Source organism: Taudactylus pleione, unplaced genomic scaffold (genome assembly GCF_031769625.1).
Source record: "Taudactylus pleione unplaced genomic scaffold, aTauple2 ptg001106l, whole genome shotgun sequence".
NCBI lineage: Eukaryota > Metazoa > Chordata > Amphibia > Anura > Myobatrachidae > Taudactylus > Taudactylus pleione.
Window position 1 is genome coordinate 439,464 of NW_028285507.1, and position 18,829 is coordinate 458,292.

Genomic DNA, 18,829 nt, shown 5'->3' on the forward strand with positions numbered 1-18,829 from the left:
TATTCCCCATCACATGCTCATACATACACACTAGGGGTCACATCACTCCCTGCCCCAGTGCTTACACTCTATATTCCCCATCACATGGTCACACACATACACACTAGGGGTCACATCACTCCCTGCCCCAGTGCTGCTTACACCCTACATTCCCCATCACATGGTCACACACATACACACTAGGGATCACATCACTCCCTGTCCCAGTGCTTACGCTCTATATTCCCCATGACATGGTCACACACATACACACTAGGGGTCACATCACTCCCTGCCCCAGTGCTTACACTCTATATTCCCCATCACATGGTCACACACATACACACTAGGGGTCACATCACTCCCTGCCCTAGTGCTTACTCTCTATATTCACCATCACATGGTCACACACATACACACTAGGGGTCACATCACTCCCTGCTCCAGTGCTTACACTCTATATTCCCCATCACATGATCACACACATACACACTAGGGGTCACATCACTCCCTGCCCCAGTGCTTACACTCTAAATTCCCCATCACATGGTCACACACATACACACTAGGGGTCACATCACTCCCTGCCCCAGTGCTTACACTCTATATTCCCCATCACATGGTCACACACATACACACTAGGGGTCACATCACTCCCTGCCCCAGTGCTTACTCTATATTCCCCATCACATGGTCACACACATACACACTAGGGGTCACATCACTCCCTGCCCCAGTGCAGCTTACACTCTATATTTCCCATCACATGATCACACACATACACACTAGGGGTCACATCACTCCCTGCCCCAGTGCAGCTTACACTCTATATTCCCCATCACATGCTCACACACATACACACTAGGGGTCACATCACTCCCTGCCCCAGTGCTTACACTCTATATTCCCCATCACATGGTCACACACATACACACTAGAGGTCACATCACTCCATGCCCCAGTGCTTACACTCTATATTCCCCATCACATGGTCACACACATACACACTAGGGGTCACATCACTCCCTGCCCCAGTGCTTACACTCTATATTCCCCATCACATGGTCACACACATACACACTAGGGATCACATCACTCCCTGCCCCAGTGCTTACACTCTATATTCCCCATCACATGGTCACACACATACACACTAGGGGTCACATCACTCCCTGCCCCAGTGCTTACACTCTATATTCCCCATCACATGGTCACACACATACACACTAGGGGTCACATCACTCCCTGCCCCAGCGCTTACACTCTATATTCCCCCTCACATGCTCACACACATACACACTAGGGATCACATCACTCCCTGCCCCAGCGCTTACACTCTATATTCCCCATCACATGGTCACACACATACACACTAGGGGTCACATCACTCCCTGCCCCAGCGCTTACACTCTATATTCCCCATCACATGGTCACACACATACACACTAGGGGTCACATCACTCCCTGCCCCAGTGCTGCTTACACTCTATATTCCCCATCACATGGTCACACACATACACACTAGGGGGCACATCACTTCCTGCCCCAGTGCTGCTTACACTCTATATTCCCCATCACATGGTCACACACATACACACTAGGGCTCACATCACTTCCTGCCCCAGTGCTTACACTCTATATTCCCCATCACATGGTCACACACATACACACTAGGGGTCACATCACTCCCTGCCCCAGTGCTTACACTCTATATTCCCCATCACATGGTCACACACATACACACTAGGGGTCACATCACTCCCTGCCCCAGTGCTTACACTCTATATTCCCTATCACATGGTCACACACATACACACTAGGGGGTCACATCACTCCCTGCCCCAGTGCAGCTTATACTCTATATTCCCCATCACATGGTCACACACATACACACTAGGGGTCACATCACTCCCTGCCCCAGTGCTTACACTCTATATTCCCCATCACATGGTCACACACATACACACTAGGGGTCACATCACTCCCTGCCCCAGTGCTTACGCTCTATATTCCCCATCACATGGTCACACACATACACACTAGGGGTCACATCACTCCCTGCCCCAGTGCTTACACTCTATATTCCCCATCACATGGTCACACACATACACACTATGGGTCACATTACTCCCTGCCCCAGTGCTTACGCTCTATATTCCCCATCACATGGTCACATGGTCACACACATACACACTAGGGGTCACATCACTCCCTGCCCCAGTGCTTACACTCTATATTCCCCATCACATGGTCACACACATACACACTAGGGGTCACATCACTCCCTGCCCCAGTGCTTACGCTCTATATTCCCCATCACATGGTCACACACATACACACTATGGGTCACATCACTCCCTGCCCCTGTGCTTACACTCTATATTCCCCATCACATGGACACACACATACACACTAGGGGTCACATCACTCCCTGCCCCAGTGCTTACACTCTATATTCCCCATCACATGGTCACACACACACACACTAGGGGTCACATCACTCCCTGCCCCAGTGCTTACACTCTATATTCCCCATCACATGGTCACACACATACACACTAGGGGTCACATCACTCCCTGCCCCAGTGCTTACATTCTGTATTCCCTATCACATGGTCACACACATACACACTAGGGGTCACATCACTCCCTGCCCCAGTGCTTACACTCTATATTCCCCATCACATGGTCACACACATACACACTAGGGGTCACATCACTCCCTGCCCCAGTGCTAACACTCTATATTCCCCATCACATGGTCACACACATACACACTAGGGGTCACATCACTCCCTGCCCCAGTGCTGCTTACACTCTATATTCCCCATCACATGGTCACACACATACACACTGGGGGTCACATCACTCCCTGCCCCAGTGCTTACACTCTTTATTCCCCATCACATGGTCACACACATACACACTAGGGATCACATCACTCCCTGCCCCAGTGCTTACACTCTATATTCCCCATCACATGGTCACACACACATACACACTTGGGGTCGCATCACTCCCTGCCCCAGTGCTTACACTCTATATTCCCCATCACATGGTCACACACATACACACTAGGGGTCACATCACTCCCTGCCCCAGTGCTTACACTCTATATTCCCCATCACATGCTCATACATACACACTAGGGGTCACATCACTCCCTGCCCCAGTGCTTACACTCTATATTCCCCATCACATGGTCACACACATACACACTAGGGGTCACATCACTCCCTGCCCCAGTGCTGCTTACACCCTACATTCCCCATCACATGGTCACACACATACACACTAGGGATCACATCACTCCCTGCCCCAGTGCTTACGCTCTATATTCCCCATGACATGGTCACACACATACACACTAGGGGTCACATCACTCCCTGCCCCAGTGCTTACGCTCTATATTCCCCATCACATGGTCACACACATACACACTAGGGGTCACATCACTCCCTGCCCCAGTGCTTACGCTCTATATTCCCCATCACATGGTCACACACATACACACTAGGGGTCACATCACTCCCTGTCCCAGTGCTTACACTCTATATTCCCCATCACATGGTCACACACATACACACTAGGGGTCACATCACTCCCTGCCCCAGTGCTTACACTCTATATTCCCCATCACATGGTCACACACATACACACTAGGGGTCACATCACTCCCTGCCCCAGTGCTTACACTCTATATTCCCCATCACATGGTCACACACATACACACTAGGGGTCACATCACTCCCTGCCCCAGTGCTTACACTCTATATTCCCCATCACATGGTCACACACATACACACTAGGGGTCACATCACTCCCTGCCCCAGTGCAGCTTACACTCTATATTCCCCATCACATGGTCACACACATACACACTAGGGGTCACATCACTCCCTGCCCCAGTGCAGCTTACACTCTATATTCCCCATCACATGGTCACACACATACACACTAGGGGTCACATCACTCCCTGCCCCAGTGCAGCTTACACTCTATATTCCCCATCACATGGTCACACACATACACACTAGGGGTCACATCACTCCCTGCCCCAGTGCAGCTTACACTCTATATTCCCCATCACATGGTCACACACATACACACTAGGGGTCACATCACTCCCTGCCCCAGTGCTTACACTCTATATTCCCCATCACATGGTCACACACATACACACTAGGGGTCACATCACTCCCTGCCCCAGTGCTTACACTCTATATTCCCCATCACATGGTCACACACATACACACTAGGGGTCACATCACTCCCTGCCCCAGTGCTTACACTCTATATTCCCCATCACATGGTCACACACATACACACTAGGGGTCACATCACTCCCTGCCCCAGTGCTTACACTCTATATTCCCCATCACATGGTCACACGCATACACACTAGGATTAATTTCTGTTGGGTGCCAATTAACCTACCAGTATATTTTTGAGTGTTGGAGGAAACCAGAGTACCCGGAGGAAACCCACGCAAGCACAGGGAAAATCTACAAACTCCACACAGTTAGGGTGGGACTTGAACCCGAGACCTCAGTGCTGTGAGGCAGTAATGCTAACCACTACACCATCCATGCTGCCATATTTCATGTTCTTTTTGTATAGTATAGACATTTTGTCCCTTTTATTGTAACAATATTGTGAATAGTGTTTGGGTGACACACATTTACCACTTTTAGAAGTTTAAATAAATCTACCCCCCAAATCCCTACGTTCTCCCTCTATATACTTCTATACGGATACGTTGAAGGATGCGATTCATTCAGGCAGTTGCAGGACAATGTGGCAGCCAGTGATGGGTGACAGGTGGCCCCCTGTGCCATCACCTGTGGCCCCAGCGCCATCCTGCTTTATTATTATGATCTGTTTGTTATACTGTAACATTTAGTGTAAACCGTCTGCAGGATACAGGAATTACAGATACGTATCTCCTCCTGTGATTAATGTTCTGTTCTAGCTGATTACTGAGCGTAAGGGCAAAGTGCTGTCAGGTCACTACTACAGGCCACTAATATCATGCAACGGTCTGCAGATACAGGATGGGTACAGGTCAAAATCCCAACGCCAACATCCCGGCAGGGTTAGGTTACAAAGACACCTGTCGGTCAGTATCCTAATCCTCACCCTCTCCCTAACCTCCCCCTCCCCCCCTAGTGCCTAACGCTAACTCTCCCGTTTATCTCTATAGGTAAAAACCATTGAAGACTTCTCCGTGGAAATCTGTAATCATTTCCTCACAGCGTTCCACCATGTCACAGAAACAAACGTATATATTCAGGAGGCTCCCTGGAGGCGTTTCGAAAAGGTATCTAGTGAGTTATATTCTCATTATCAGGTCTATTTATCAATAGGCGGAAATCTGTCATCGCTCCAATTTATCATAAAAAGAAATGTACATGCTTAGCGTACTGCGTCCCCGGCAGTCTCCAGGGGAACTTAGGCTTTCACTTCCACTAACATCGGGAAAAAAAAATAATAACGAAGTTAACAAAAGTTAAAAATTTGAAAAAATTACTATTTTAATATATATTTATGTCTGTCACATGGTGCATTGGTGAAGGGACATTACTGAAGTTACTCACAGTGTGACGGACAGTCATGGAGCGTTTGGGGGCGTGTCACAGGCTGCGATATCTTGCGATGCCAGAAATATGGCTCCGGCATCTCAGTTCCCACAGCCATTGCCTGCGACAACCGAATGACCTGTGACCAATGCTCTGTCTTTGTACATAGATGCCGCAATATTGTACGCAGATGCCTGCCACAGCCGCCAACTCTGAATGAGGCCTAAGTAACTGATACTCAGGAAAAATATGCCGGTACTCAGAACTAAGGGCCTGATTCAGAGGCGCTCGCTGTTTGCGAGCGCTCGCTCTGAATTAGAGCGTTTTGTTTGTTTTGTTTCGGCCTCCAGGCCGCTCGCAAAGCTGTGGGTGACTACCCATAGCTAGTGCGAGCGGCCTGGCGATGGTCGCGATTATTGCGACCATCGTGCTTGTTTCGAGACCCTGCGGGAGGGTCTTGGCTCCCGCAAGCCCAAGTGGACTTCCTGCTCTAATAGAGCAGGACGTCCACTACTGACATCACGAGCATCATGCGCAGTTGGAGAACATCGACCCACTTGCGAGTGCTGTGCGCTTGCGAGCGGGTCTGAATCAGGCCCTAAGTAACGAATACTCAGGAAAAAGGTGCCGGTACTCAGAACTAAGTAACTAATACTCAGGAAAAAGGTGCCGGTACTCAGAACTAAAGGCCTGATTCAGACCCAATCGCGAGCGGCTGTCCGCTCGCAAGTGGGTCGATGGTCTGCACTGAGCATGCGCACGACGGAGGGAGCTCCGTCGTGCGCATGCGCCAGACGCGACGAGCGAAGGTCTTTCCTTCGCTCGTTGTGTCTGATCAAAGGGGGCGTGCTGTCGATGTTGATTGACAGCACGCCCCCTTTGGTGGGCGTGCCGGGGGCGTGCCTCCCTGACGGGGGCGTTCCCAAGGGAACGCCTACCATCAGAAGCCAGCCCACTGACATCACAAGTGATGTCAGTGGGAGTGATTTTGGCTCTGATAGAGCCAAAATCACTCCGGGCCTTGCAGTTGAAAACCTCAACCGCAGGCTCCGGCTCGCAGTGGCGATGGTCACGACCATCGCGGCCATCAAACTGCACGCTCGTATAGGCTGTGGGTGGTGACCCACAGTTATACGAGCGTCCAGGAGGATGCTCCATAATTATGGAGGGCGGCCCTCATTCAGAGCGTGCGCTCTGCTCAGAGCGTTCGGCTCTGAATGAGGGCCTAAGTAACTAATACTCAGGAAAAAGGTGCCGATATTCAGAACTAAGTAACTAATACTCAGGAAAAAGGTGCCGGTACTCAGAACTAAGGACTTCATTCAGAGTCAGGTGAAGAGGCCGCACGGTCATACGCAGCCTATGTTCGCTAAACTGCGCATGCCTACAGTTCGCAATGCGCGTGCACAAACTAGCCACTACGATCAGAAATTTCTCTTTCCTTGAACACCGCCAGGTCGGTAGTTTGAGTGACAGATTGCGGCGTTTGTGGGTGGTAACATGGGAAGGTGCTTGAAAACGGGGGTGTGGAGATCCGAACGCAGGCGTGCCTCATTATGCGAACGGCGTTTTATGGGAGTGCATAATTAATAAAGTAGTGTCATAGCACACGTGACATGGGAGGTTTTACACTGACATGATCATAGAGCTTAAGAGAAGGTAAGGTTAACCTTTAGCTCTACGACCAGTTCCGATGATATACGATGCTCGCGATAAATCCTTATGTAGCCGGAGATGACGTGCTATGCGTACGAGATGTGGGCGTATTTTTAGCGATCCGACCGCATACACCCCTTGGTCGGCCAGCTAACGATCCGACCTTAGGGACGCAACATGCGTGTGGATCATTAGCATATCCGGCCCCTTTTTCTATACAACCGTGCGGCCGCTTCGACCGACTCTGAATGAGGTCCTAAGTAACTGATACTCAGGAAAAGGTGCTGGTACTTAGAACTAAGTAACTGATACTCAGAAAAATATGCCGGTACTCAGAACTAAATAACTCATACTCAGAAAAAGGTGCCGATACTCAGAACTAAATAACTAATACTCAGAAAAAGGTGCCGGTACTAAGAACTAAGTAACGGATACTCAGGAAAAATATGCCGGTACTCAGAACCAAGTAACGGATATTCAGGAAAAATATGCCGGTACTCAAAACCAAGTAACTGATACTCAGGAAAAGGTGCCGGTACTCAGAACTAAGTAACTGATACTCAGGAAAAAGGTGCCGGTACTCAGAACTAAGTAACTGATACTCAGGAAATATATGCCGGTGCTCAGAACTAAGTAACTGATATTCAGGAAATATATGCCGGTACTCAGAACTAAATAACTCATACTCAGGAAAAGGTGACGGTACTCAGAACTAAGTAACTGATGCTCAGGAAAAAGGTGCCGGTACTCAGAACTAAATAACTCATACTCAGGAAAAGGTGACGGTACTCAGAACTAAGTAACTGATGCTTAGGAAAAAGGTGCCGGTACTCAGAACTAAATAACTCATACTCAGGAAAAGGTGACGGTACTCAGAACTAAGTAACTGATGCTTAGGAAAAAGGTGCCGGTACTCAGAACTAAATAACTGATACTCAGGAAAAGGTGCCGGTACTCAGATCTAAATAACTGATACTCAGGAAAAGGTGTGGCTACTCAGAACTAAATAGCTGATACTGAGGAAATAGGTGCCGGTACTCAGAACTAAGTAACTGATACTCAGGAAATATATGCCAGTACTCAGAACTAAATAACTCATACTCAGGAAAAAGCCACAGGTACTCAAACTAAGCAATGGCGGCTCTATAGGTGGGGATGCAGCACAGTCCAAAATTTAAATAGGGGAGCCACACCAACTACCACCCCAAATGCTGCCAAACATCACCAGTCGGGTCTCACTGTCAGTTGGTGTGGCCACTGGCGTCACAAGGGGTGTGCGGGGGGTGTGGGCCGCACCGGGTGTCACCAGCCGGGGGTGACACCAAAGTGCTAGCTCCCCCTCATTACGTGCAGAACTCGGCTCCTAGCACAGTGAGGGAGCCGGCACTTCACACAGGCTGGTCCCCGGGGCAGCCTGCACCTCCGGCACCCTCGGTTTTACAAAAGCTTCGGGCCACGAGGCCACGCCCCCACACAAGGCCACGCCCACCCATGAAGCCACACCCCTTATTTACCGCTGCACAGCTGCGCCGCGCAGAATACAGGCTCACCGTCCCTGCCATCACCGGGTGCAATGTGAGGTAGGGACACCACTGGGTGTGGCTCCACTATTTGAATTTAGGACAGCACTGCAGCCCCACCTCTGGAGCTGCCACTGAGAATAAGTAACTGATACTCAGGAAAAAGGTGCCAGTACTCAGAATACTCAGGAAAAAGGTGCCAGTACTCAGAATACTCAGGAAAAAGGAGCCGGTACTCAGAATACTCAGGAAAAAGGTGCCGGTACTCAGAATACTCAGGAAAAAGGTGCCAGTACTCAGAATACTCAGGAAAAAGGTGCCAGTACTCAGAATACTCAATAAAAAGGTGCCGGTACTCAGAATACTCAGGAAAAATATGCCGGTACTCAAAACCAAGTAACTGATACTCAGGAAAAAGTGCCAGTACTCAGAACTAAGTAATGAATACTCAGGAAAAGGTGCCGGTACTCAGAACTAAGTAACTGATACTGAGGAAAAAGGTGCCGGTACTCAGAACTAAGTAACTGATACTCAGGAAATATATGCCGGTGCTCAAAACCAAGTAACTGATACTCAGGAAAAGGTGCCGGTACTCAGAACTAAGTAACTGATACTCAGGAAAAAGGTGCCGGTACTCAGAACTAAGTAACTGATACTCAGGAAATATATGCCGGTGCTCAGAACTAAGTAACTGATATTCAGGAAATATATGCCGGTACTCAGAACTAAATAACTCATACTCAGGAAAAGGTGACGGTACTCAGAACTAAGTAACTGATGCTCAGGAAAAAGGTGCCGGTACTCAGAACTAAATAACTCATACTCAGGAAAAGGTGACGGTACTCAGAACTAAGTAACTGATGCTTAGGAAAAAGGTGCCGGTACTCAGAACTAAATAACTCATACTCAGGAAAAGGTGACGGTACTCAGAACTAAGTAACTGATGCTTAGGAAAAAGGTGCCGGTACTCAGAACTAAATAACTGATACTCAGGAAAAGGTGCCGGTACTCAGATCTAAATAACTGATACTCAGGAAAAGGTGTGGCTACTCAGAACTAAATAGCTGATACTGAGGAAATAGGTGCCGGTACTCAGAACTAAGTAACTGATACTCGGGAAAAATATGCCGGTACTCCAAACTAAGTAACTGATACTCAGGAAATATATGCCAGTACTCAGAACTAAATAACTCATACTCAGGAAAAGCCACAGGTACTCAAACTAAGCAATGGCGGCTCTATAGGTGGGGATGCAGCACAGTCCAAAATTTAAATAGGGGAGCCACACCAACTACCACCCCAAATGCTGCCAAACATCACCAGTCGGGTCTCACTGTCAGTTGGTGTGGCCACTGGCGTCACAAGGGGTGTGCGGGGGGTGTGGGCCGCACCGGGTGTCACCAGCCGGGGGTGACACCAAAGTGCTAGCTCCCCCTCATTACGTGCAGCACTCGGCTCCTAGCACAGTGAGGGAGCCGGCACTTCACACAGGCTGGTCCCCGGGGCAGCCTGCACCTCCGGCACCCTCGGTTTTACAAAAGCTTCGGGCCACGAGGCCACGCCCCCACACAAGGCCACGCCCACCCATGAAGCCACACCCCTTATTTACCGCTGCACAGCTGCGCCGCGCAGAATACAGGCTCACCGTCCCTGCCATCACCGGGTGCAATGTGAGGTAGGGACACCACTGGGTGTGGCTCCACTATTTGAATTTAGGACAGCACTGCAGCCCCACCTCTGGAGCTGCCACTGAGAATAAGTAACTGATACTCAGGAAAAAGGTGCCAGTACTCAGAATACTCAGGAAAAAGGTGCCAGTACTCAGAATACTCAGGAAAAAGGAGCCGGTACTCAGAATACTCAGGAAAAAGGTGCCGGTACTCAGAATACTCAGGAAAAAGGTGCCAGTACTCAAAACCAAGTAACTGATACTCAGGAAAAGGTGCCGGTACTCAGAACTAAGTAACTGATACTCAGGAAAAAGGTGCCGGTACTCAGAACCAAGTAACGGATATTCAGGAAAAATATGCCGGTACTCAAAACCAAGTAACTGATACTCAGGAAAAGGTGCCGGTACTCAGAACTAAGTAACTGATACTCAGGAAAAAGGTGCCGGTACTCAGAACTAAGTAACTGATACTCAGGAAATATATGCCGGTGCTCAGAACTAAGTAACTGATATTCAGGAAATATATGCCGGTACTCAGAACTAAATAACTCATACTCAGGAAAAGGTGACGGTACTCAGAACTAAGTAACTGATGCTCAGGAAAAAGGTGCCGGTACTCAGAACTAAATAACTCATACTCAGGAAAAGGTGACGGTACTCAGAACTAAGTAACTGATGCTTAGGAAAAAGGTGCCGGTACTCAGAACTAAATAACTCATACTCAGGAAAAGGTGTGGCTACTCAGAACTAAATAGCTGATACTGAGGAAATAGGTGCCGGTACTCAGAACTAAGTAACTGATACTCAGGAAATATATGCCAGTACTCAGAACTAAATAACTCATACTCAGGAAAAAGCCACAGGTACTCAAACTAAGCAATGGCGGCTCTATAGGTGGGGATGCAGCACAGTCCAAAATTTAAATAGGGGAGCCACACCAACTACCACCCCAAATGCTGCCAAACATCACCAGTCGGGTCTCACTGTCAGTTGGTGTGGCCACTGGCGTCACAAGGGGTGTGCGGGGGGTGTGGGCCGCACCGGGTGTCACCAGCCGGGGGTGACACCAAAGTGCTAGCTCCCCCTCATTACGTGCAGAACTCGGCTCCTAGCACAGTGAGGGAGCCGGCACTTCACACAGGCTGGTCCCCGGGGCAGCCTGCACCTCCGGCACCCTCGGTTTTACAAAAGCTTCGGGCCACGAGGCCACGCCCCCACACAAGGCCACGCCCACCCATGAAGCCACACCCCTTATTTACCGCTGCACAGCTGCGCCGCGCAGAATACAGGCTCACCGTCCCTGCCATCACCGGGTGCAATGTGAGGTAGGGACACCACTGGGTGTGGCTCCACTATTTGAATTTAGGACAGCACTGCAGCCCCACCTCTGGAGCTGCCACTGAGAATAAGTAACTGATACTCAGGAAAAAGGTGCCAGTACTCAGAATACTCAGGAAAAAGGTGCCAGTACTCAGAATACTCAGGAAAAAGGAGCCGGTACTCAGAATACTCAGGAAAAAGGTGCCGGTACTCAGAATACTCAGGAAAAAGGTGCCAGTACTCAGAATACTCAGGAAAAAGGTGCCAGTACTCAGAATACTCAATAAAAAGGTGCCGGTACTCAGAATACTCAGGAAAAATATGCCGGTACTCAAAACCAAGTAACTGATACTCAGGAAAAAGTGCCAGTACTCAGAACTAAGTAATGAATACTCAGGAAAAGGTGCCGGTACTCAGAACTAAGTAACTGATACTGAGGAAAAAGGTGCCGGTACTCAGAACTAAGTAACTGATACTCAGGAAATATATGCCGGTGCTCAAAACCAAGTAACTGATACTCAGGAAAAGGTGCCGGTACTCAGAACTAAGTAACTGATACTCAGGAAAAAGGTGCCGGTACTCAGAACTAAGTAACTGATACTCAGGAAATATATGCCGGTGCTCAGAACTAAGTAACTGATATTCAGGAAATATATGCCGGTACTCAGAACTAAATAACTCATACTCAGGAAAAGGTGACGGTACTCAGAACTAAGTAACTGATGCTCAGGAAAAAGGTGCCGGTACTCAGAACTAAATAACTCATACTCAGGAAAAGGTGACGGTACTCAGAACTAAGTAACTGATGCTTAGGAAAAAGGTGCCGGTACTCAGAACTAAATAACTCATACTCAGGAAAAGGTGACGGTACTCAGAACTAAGTAACTGATGCTTAGGAAAAAGGTGCCGGTACTCAGAACTAAATAACTGATACTCAGGAAAAGGTGCCGGTACTCAGATCTAAATAACTGATACTCAGGAAAAGGTGTGGCTACTCAGAACTAAATAGCTGATACTGAGGAAATAGGTGCCGGTACTCAGAACTAAGTAACTGATACTCGGGAAAAATATGCCGGTACTCCAAACTAAGTAACTGATACTCAGGAAATATATGCCAGTACTCAGAACTAAATAACTCATACTCAGGAAAAGCCACAGGTACTCAAACTAAGCAATGGCGGCTCTATAGGTGGGGATGCAGCACAGTCCAAAATTTAAATAGGGGAGCCACACCAACTACCACCCCAAATGCTGCCAAACATCACCAGTCGGGTCTCACTGTCAGTTGGTGTGGCCACTGGCGTCACAAGGGGTGTGCGGGGGGTGTGGGCCGCACCGGGTGTCACCAGCCGGGGGTGACACCAAAGTGCTAGCTCCCCCTCATTACGTGCAGCACTCGGCTCCTAGCACAGTGAGGGAGCCGGCACTTCACACAGGCTGGTCCCCGGGGCAGCCTGCACCTCCGGCACCCTCGGTTTTACAAAAGCTTCGGGCCACGAGGCCACGCCCCCACACAAGGCCACGCCCACCCATGAAGCCACACCCCTTATTTACCGCTGCACAGCTGCGCCGCGCAGAATACAGGCTCACCGTCCCTGCCATCACCGGGTGCAATGTGAGGTAGGGACACCACTGGGTGTGGCTCCACTATTTGAATTTAGGACAGCACTGCAGCCCCACCTCTGGAGCTGCCACTGAGAATAAGTAACTGATACTCAGGAAAAAGGTGCCAGTACTCAGAATACTCAGGAAAAAGGTGCCAGTACTCAGAATACTCAGGAAAAAGGAGCCGGTACTCAGAATACTCAGGAAAAAGGTGCCGGTACTCAGAATACTCAGGAAAAAGGTGCCAGTACTCAGAATACTCAGGAAAAAGGTGCCAGTACTCAGAATACTCAATAAAAAGGTGCCGGTACTCAGAATACTCAGGAAAAATATGCCGGTACTCAAAACCAAGTAACTGATACTCAGGAAAAAGTGCCAGTACTCAGAACTAAGTAACGAATACTCAGGAAAAGGTGCCGGTACTCAGAACTAAGTAACTGATACTGAGGAAAAAGGTGCCGGTACTCAGAACTAAGTAACTGATACTCAGGAAATATATGCCGGTGCTCAGAACTAAGTAACTGATATTCAGGAAATATATGCCGGTACTCAGAACTAAATAACTCATACTCAGGAAAAGGTGACGGTACTCAGAACTAAGTAACTGATGCTCAGGAAAAAGGTGCCGGTACTCAGAACTAAATAACTCATACTCAGGAAAAGGTACAGGTACTCAGAACTAAGTAACTGCTACTCAGGAAAAAGGTGCCGGTACTCAGAACTAAATAACTCATACTCAGGAAAAGGTGCCGGTACTCAGAACTAAATAACTCATACTCAGGAAAAGGTGACGGTACTCGGAACTAAGTAACTGATGCTCAGGAAAAAGGTGCCGGTACTCAGAACTAAATAACTCATACTCAGGAAAAGGTACAGGTACTCAGAACTAAGTAACTGATACTCAGGAAAAAGGTGCCGGTACTCAGAACTAAATAACTCATACTCAGGAAAAGGTTCCGGTACTCAGAACTAAGTAACTGATGCTTAGGAAAAAGGTGCCGGTACTCAGAACTAAATAACTCATACTCAGGAAAAGGTGACGGTACTCAGAACTAAGTAACTGATGCTCAGGAAAAAGGTGTGGCTACTCAGAACTAAGTAACTGATACTCGGGAAAAATATGCCGGTACTCCAAACTAAGTAACTGATACTCAGGAAATATATGCCAGTACTCAGAACTAAATAACTCATACTCAGGAAAAAGCCACAGGTACTCAAACTAAGCAATGGCGGCTCTAGAGGTGGGGATGCAGCACAGTCCAAAATTCAAATAGGGGAGCCACACCAACTACCACCCCAAATGCTGCCAAACATCACCAGTCGGGTCTCACTGTCAGTGGGTGTGGCCACTGGCGTCACAAGGGGTGTGCGGGGGGTGTTGGCCGCACCGGGTGTCACCAGCCGGGGGGTGACACCAAAGTGCGGCTCCCCCTCAGTGACAGGAGCTGGGTGCTGCATTACGTGCAGCACACGGCTCCTAGCACAGTGAGGGAGCCGGCACTTCACACAGGCTGGTCCCCGGGGCAGCCTGCACCTCCGGCACCCTCGGTTTTACAAAAAACGAGGGGATCGGGCCACGAGGCCGTGCCCCCCACACAAGGCCACGCCCACCCGTGAAGCCACACCCTTATTTAACGGCGCACAGCTGCGCCGCGCAGAATACAGGCTCACCGTCCCTGCCATCACCGGGTGCAATGTGAGGTAGGGACGCCACTGGGTGTGGCTCCCCTATTTGAATTTAGGACAGCACTGCAGCCCCACCTCTGGAGCTGCCACTGAAAATATGTAACTGATACTCAGGAAAAAGGTGCCAGTACTCAGAATACTCAGGAAAAAGGTGCCAGTACTCAGAATACTCAGGAAAAAGGAGCCGGTACTCAGAATACTCAGGAAAAAGGTGCCGGTACTCAGAATACTCAGGAAAAAGGTGACGGTACTCAGAACTAAGTAACTGATGCTTAGGAAAAAGGTGCCGGTACTCAGAACTAAATAACTCATACTCAGGAAAAGGTACAGGTACTCAGAACTAAGTAACTGCTACTCAGGAAAAAGGTGCCGGTACTCAGAACTAAATAACTCATACTCAGGAAAAGGTGCCGGTACTCAGAACTAAATAACTCATACTCAGGAAAAGGTGACGGTACTCAGAACTAAGTAACTGATGCTCAGGAAAAAGGTGCCGGTACTCAGAACTAAATAACTCATACTCAGGAAAAGGTACAGGTACTCAGAACTAAGTAACTGATACTCAGGAAAAAGGTGCCGGTACTCAGAACTAAATAACTCATACTCAGGAAAAGGTTCCGGTACTCAGAACTAAGTAACTGATGCTTAGGAAAAAGGTGCCGGTACTCAGAACTAAATAACTCATACTCAGGAAAAGGTGACGGTACTCAGAACTAAGTAACTGATGCTCAGGAAAAAGGTGTGGCTACTCAGAACTAAGTAACTGATACTCGGGAAAAATATGCCGGTACTCCAAACTAAGTAACTGATACTCAGGAAATATATGCCAGTACTCAGAACTAAATAACTCATACTCAGGAAAAAGCCACAGGTACTCAAACTAAGCAATGGCGGCTCTAGAGGTGGGGATGCAGCACAGTCCAAAATTCAAATAGGGGAGCCACACCAACTACCACCCCAAATGCTGCCAAACATCACCAGTCGGGTCTCACTGTCAGTTGGTGTGGCCACTGGCATCACAAGGGGTGTGCGGGGGGGTGTTAGCCGCACCGGGTGTCACCAGCCGGGGGGTGACACCAAAGTGCGGCTCCCCCTCAGTGACAGGAGCTGGGTGCTGCATTACGTGCAGCACACGGCTCCTAGCACAGTGAGGGAGCCGGCACTTCACACAGGCTGGTCCCCGGGGCAGCCTGCACCTCCGGCACCCTCGGTTTTACAAAAAACGAGGGGATCGGGCCACAAGGCCACGCCCACCCATGAAGCCACACCCTTATTTAACGGCGCACAGCTGCGCCGCGCAGAATACAGGCTCACCGTCCCTGCCATCACCGGGTGCAATGTGAGGTAGGGACGCCACTGGGTGTGGCTCCCCTATTTGAATTTAGGACAGCACTGCAGCCCCACCCCACCTCTGGAGCTGCCACTGAAAATAAGTAACTGATACTCAGGAAAAAGGTGCCAGTACTCAGAATACTCAGGAAAAAGGTGCCAGTACTCAGAATACTCAGGAAAAAGGAGCCGGTACTCAGAATACTCAGGAAAAAGGTGCCGGTACTCAGAATACTCAGGAAAAAGGTGCCAGTACTCAGAATACTCAATAAAAAGGTGCCGGTACTCAGAATACTCAGGAAAAATATGCCGGTACTCAAAACCAAGTAACTGATACTCAGGAAAAAGTGCCAGTACTCAGAACTAAGTAACGAATACTCAGGGCCACAAGGAAAAAGGTGCCGGTACTCAGAACTAAGTAACTGATACTCAGGAAATATATGCCGGTGCTCAGAACTAAGTAACTGATATTCAGGAAATATATGCCGGTACTCAGAACTAAATAACTCATACTCAGGAAAAGGTGCCGGTACTCAGAACTAAGTAACTGATTCTCAGGAAAAAGGTGCCGGTACTCAGAACTAAATAACTCATACTCAGGAAAAGGTGACGGTACTCAGAACTAAGTAACTGATGCTTAGGAAAAAGGTGCCGGTACTCAGAACTAAATAACTCATACTCAGGAAAAGGTACAGGTACTCAGAACTAAGTAACTGCTACTCAGGAAAAAGGTGCCGGTACTCAGAACTAAATAACTCAAACTCAGGAAAAGGTGCCGGTACTCAGAACTAAATAACTCATACTCAGGAAAAGGTGACGGTACTCAGAACTAAGTAACTGATGCTCAGGAAAAAGGTGCCGGTACTCAGAACTAAATAACTCATACTCAGGAAAAGGTACAGGTACTCAGAACTAAGTAACTGATACTCGGGAAAAAGGTGCCGGTACTCAGAACTAAATAACTCATACTCAGGAAAAGGTTCCGGTACTCAGAACTAAGTAACTGATGCTTAGGAAAAAGGTGCCGGTACTCAGAACTAAATAACTCATACTCAGGAAAAGGTGACGGTACTCAGAACTAAGTAACTGATGCTCAGGAAAAAGGTGTGGCTACTCAGAACTAAGTAACTGATACTCGGGAAAAATATGCCGGTACTCCAAACTAAGTAACTGATACTCAGGAAATATATGCCAGTACTCAGAACTAAATAACTCATACTCAGGAAAAAGCCACAGGTACTCAAACTAAGCAATGGCGGCTCTAGAGGTGGGGATGCAGCACAGTCCAAAATTCAAATAGGGGAGCCACACCAACTACCACCCCAAATGCTGCCAAACATCACCAGTCGGGTCTCACTGTCAGTTGGTGTGGCCACTGGCGTCACAAGGGGTGTGCGGGGGGTGTTGGCCGCACCGGGTGTCACCAGCCGGGGGGTGACACCAAAGTGCGGCTCCCCCTCAGTGACAGGAGCTGGGTGCTGCATTACGTGCAGCACACGGCTCCTAGCACAGTGAGGGAGCCGGCACTTCACACAGGCTGGTCCCCGGGGCAGCCTGCACCTCCGGCACCCTCGGTTTTACAAAAAACGAGGGGATCGGGCAACGAGGCCGCGCCCCCCCACACAAGGCCACGCCCACCCATGAAGCCACACCCTTATTTAACGGCGCACAGCTGCGCCGCGCAGAATACAGGCTCACCGTCCCTGCCATCACCGGGTGCAATGTGAGGTAGGGACGCCACTGGGTGTGGCTCCCCTATTTGAATTTAGGACAGCACTGCAGCCCCACCTCTGGAGCTGCCACTGAGAATAAGTAACTGATACTCAGGAAAAAGGTGCCGGTACTCAGAATACTCAGGAAAAAGGTGCCGGTACTCAGAATACTCAGGAAAAAGGTGCCGGTACTCAGAATACTCAGGAAAAAGGTGCCGGTACTCAGAATACTCAGGAAAAAGGTGCCGGTACTCAGAATACTCAGGAAAAAGGTGCCGGTACTCAGAATACTCAGGAAAAAGGTGCCAGTAATCAAAATACTCAGGAAAAAGGTGCCAGTACTCAGAATACTCAGGAAAAAGGTGCCGGTACTCAGAATACTCAGGAAAAAGGTGCCGGTACTCAGAATACTCAGGAAAAAGGTGCCAGTACTCAGAATACTCAGGAAAAAGGTGCCGGTACTCAGAATACTCAGGAAAAAGGTGCCAGTACTCAGAATACTCAGGAAAAAGGTGCCGGTACTCAGAATACTCAGGAAAAAGGTGCCCGTACTCAGAATACTCAGGAAAAAGGTGCCGGTAATCAGAATACTCAGGAAAAAGGTGCCAGTACTCAGAATACTCAGGAAAAAGGTGCCGGTACTCAGAATACTCAGGAAAAAGGTGCCGGTACTCAGAATACTCAGGAAAAAGGTGCCGGTACTCAGAATACTCAGGAAAAAGGTGCCAGTACTCAGAATACTCAGGAAAAAGGAGCCGGTACTCAGAATACTCA

The 18,829-nt window shown here is 48.8% G+C and overlaps 1 protein-coding gene across 2 annotated transcripts in view; it reads left to right on the forward strand.

Annotated features, from left to right (window-relative positions):
- Positions 1–18,829, forward strand: part of LOC148453722 (uricase-like) — a 187,955-nt gene that overhangs the window by 154,628 nt on the left and 14,498 nt on the right. For both annotated transcript variants that reach the window (XM_088461813.1, XM_088461812.1), the window contains exon 3: positions 5,183–5,299. In XM_088461813.1, coding sequence (XP_088317939.1) covers positions 5,183–5,299 — 117 coding nt within the window. The remainder of the gene's footprint in view (positions 1–5,182; positions 5,300–18,829) is intronic.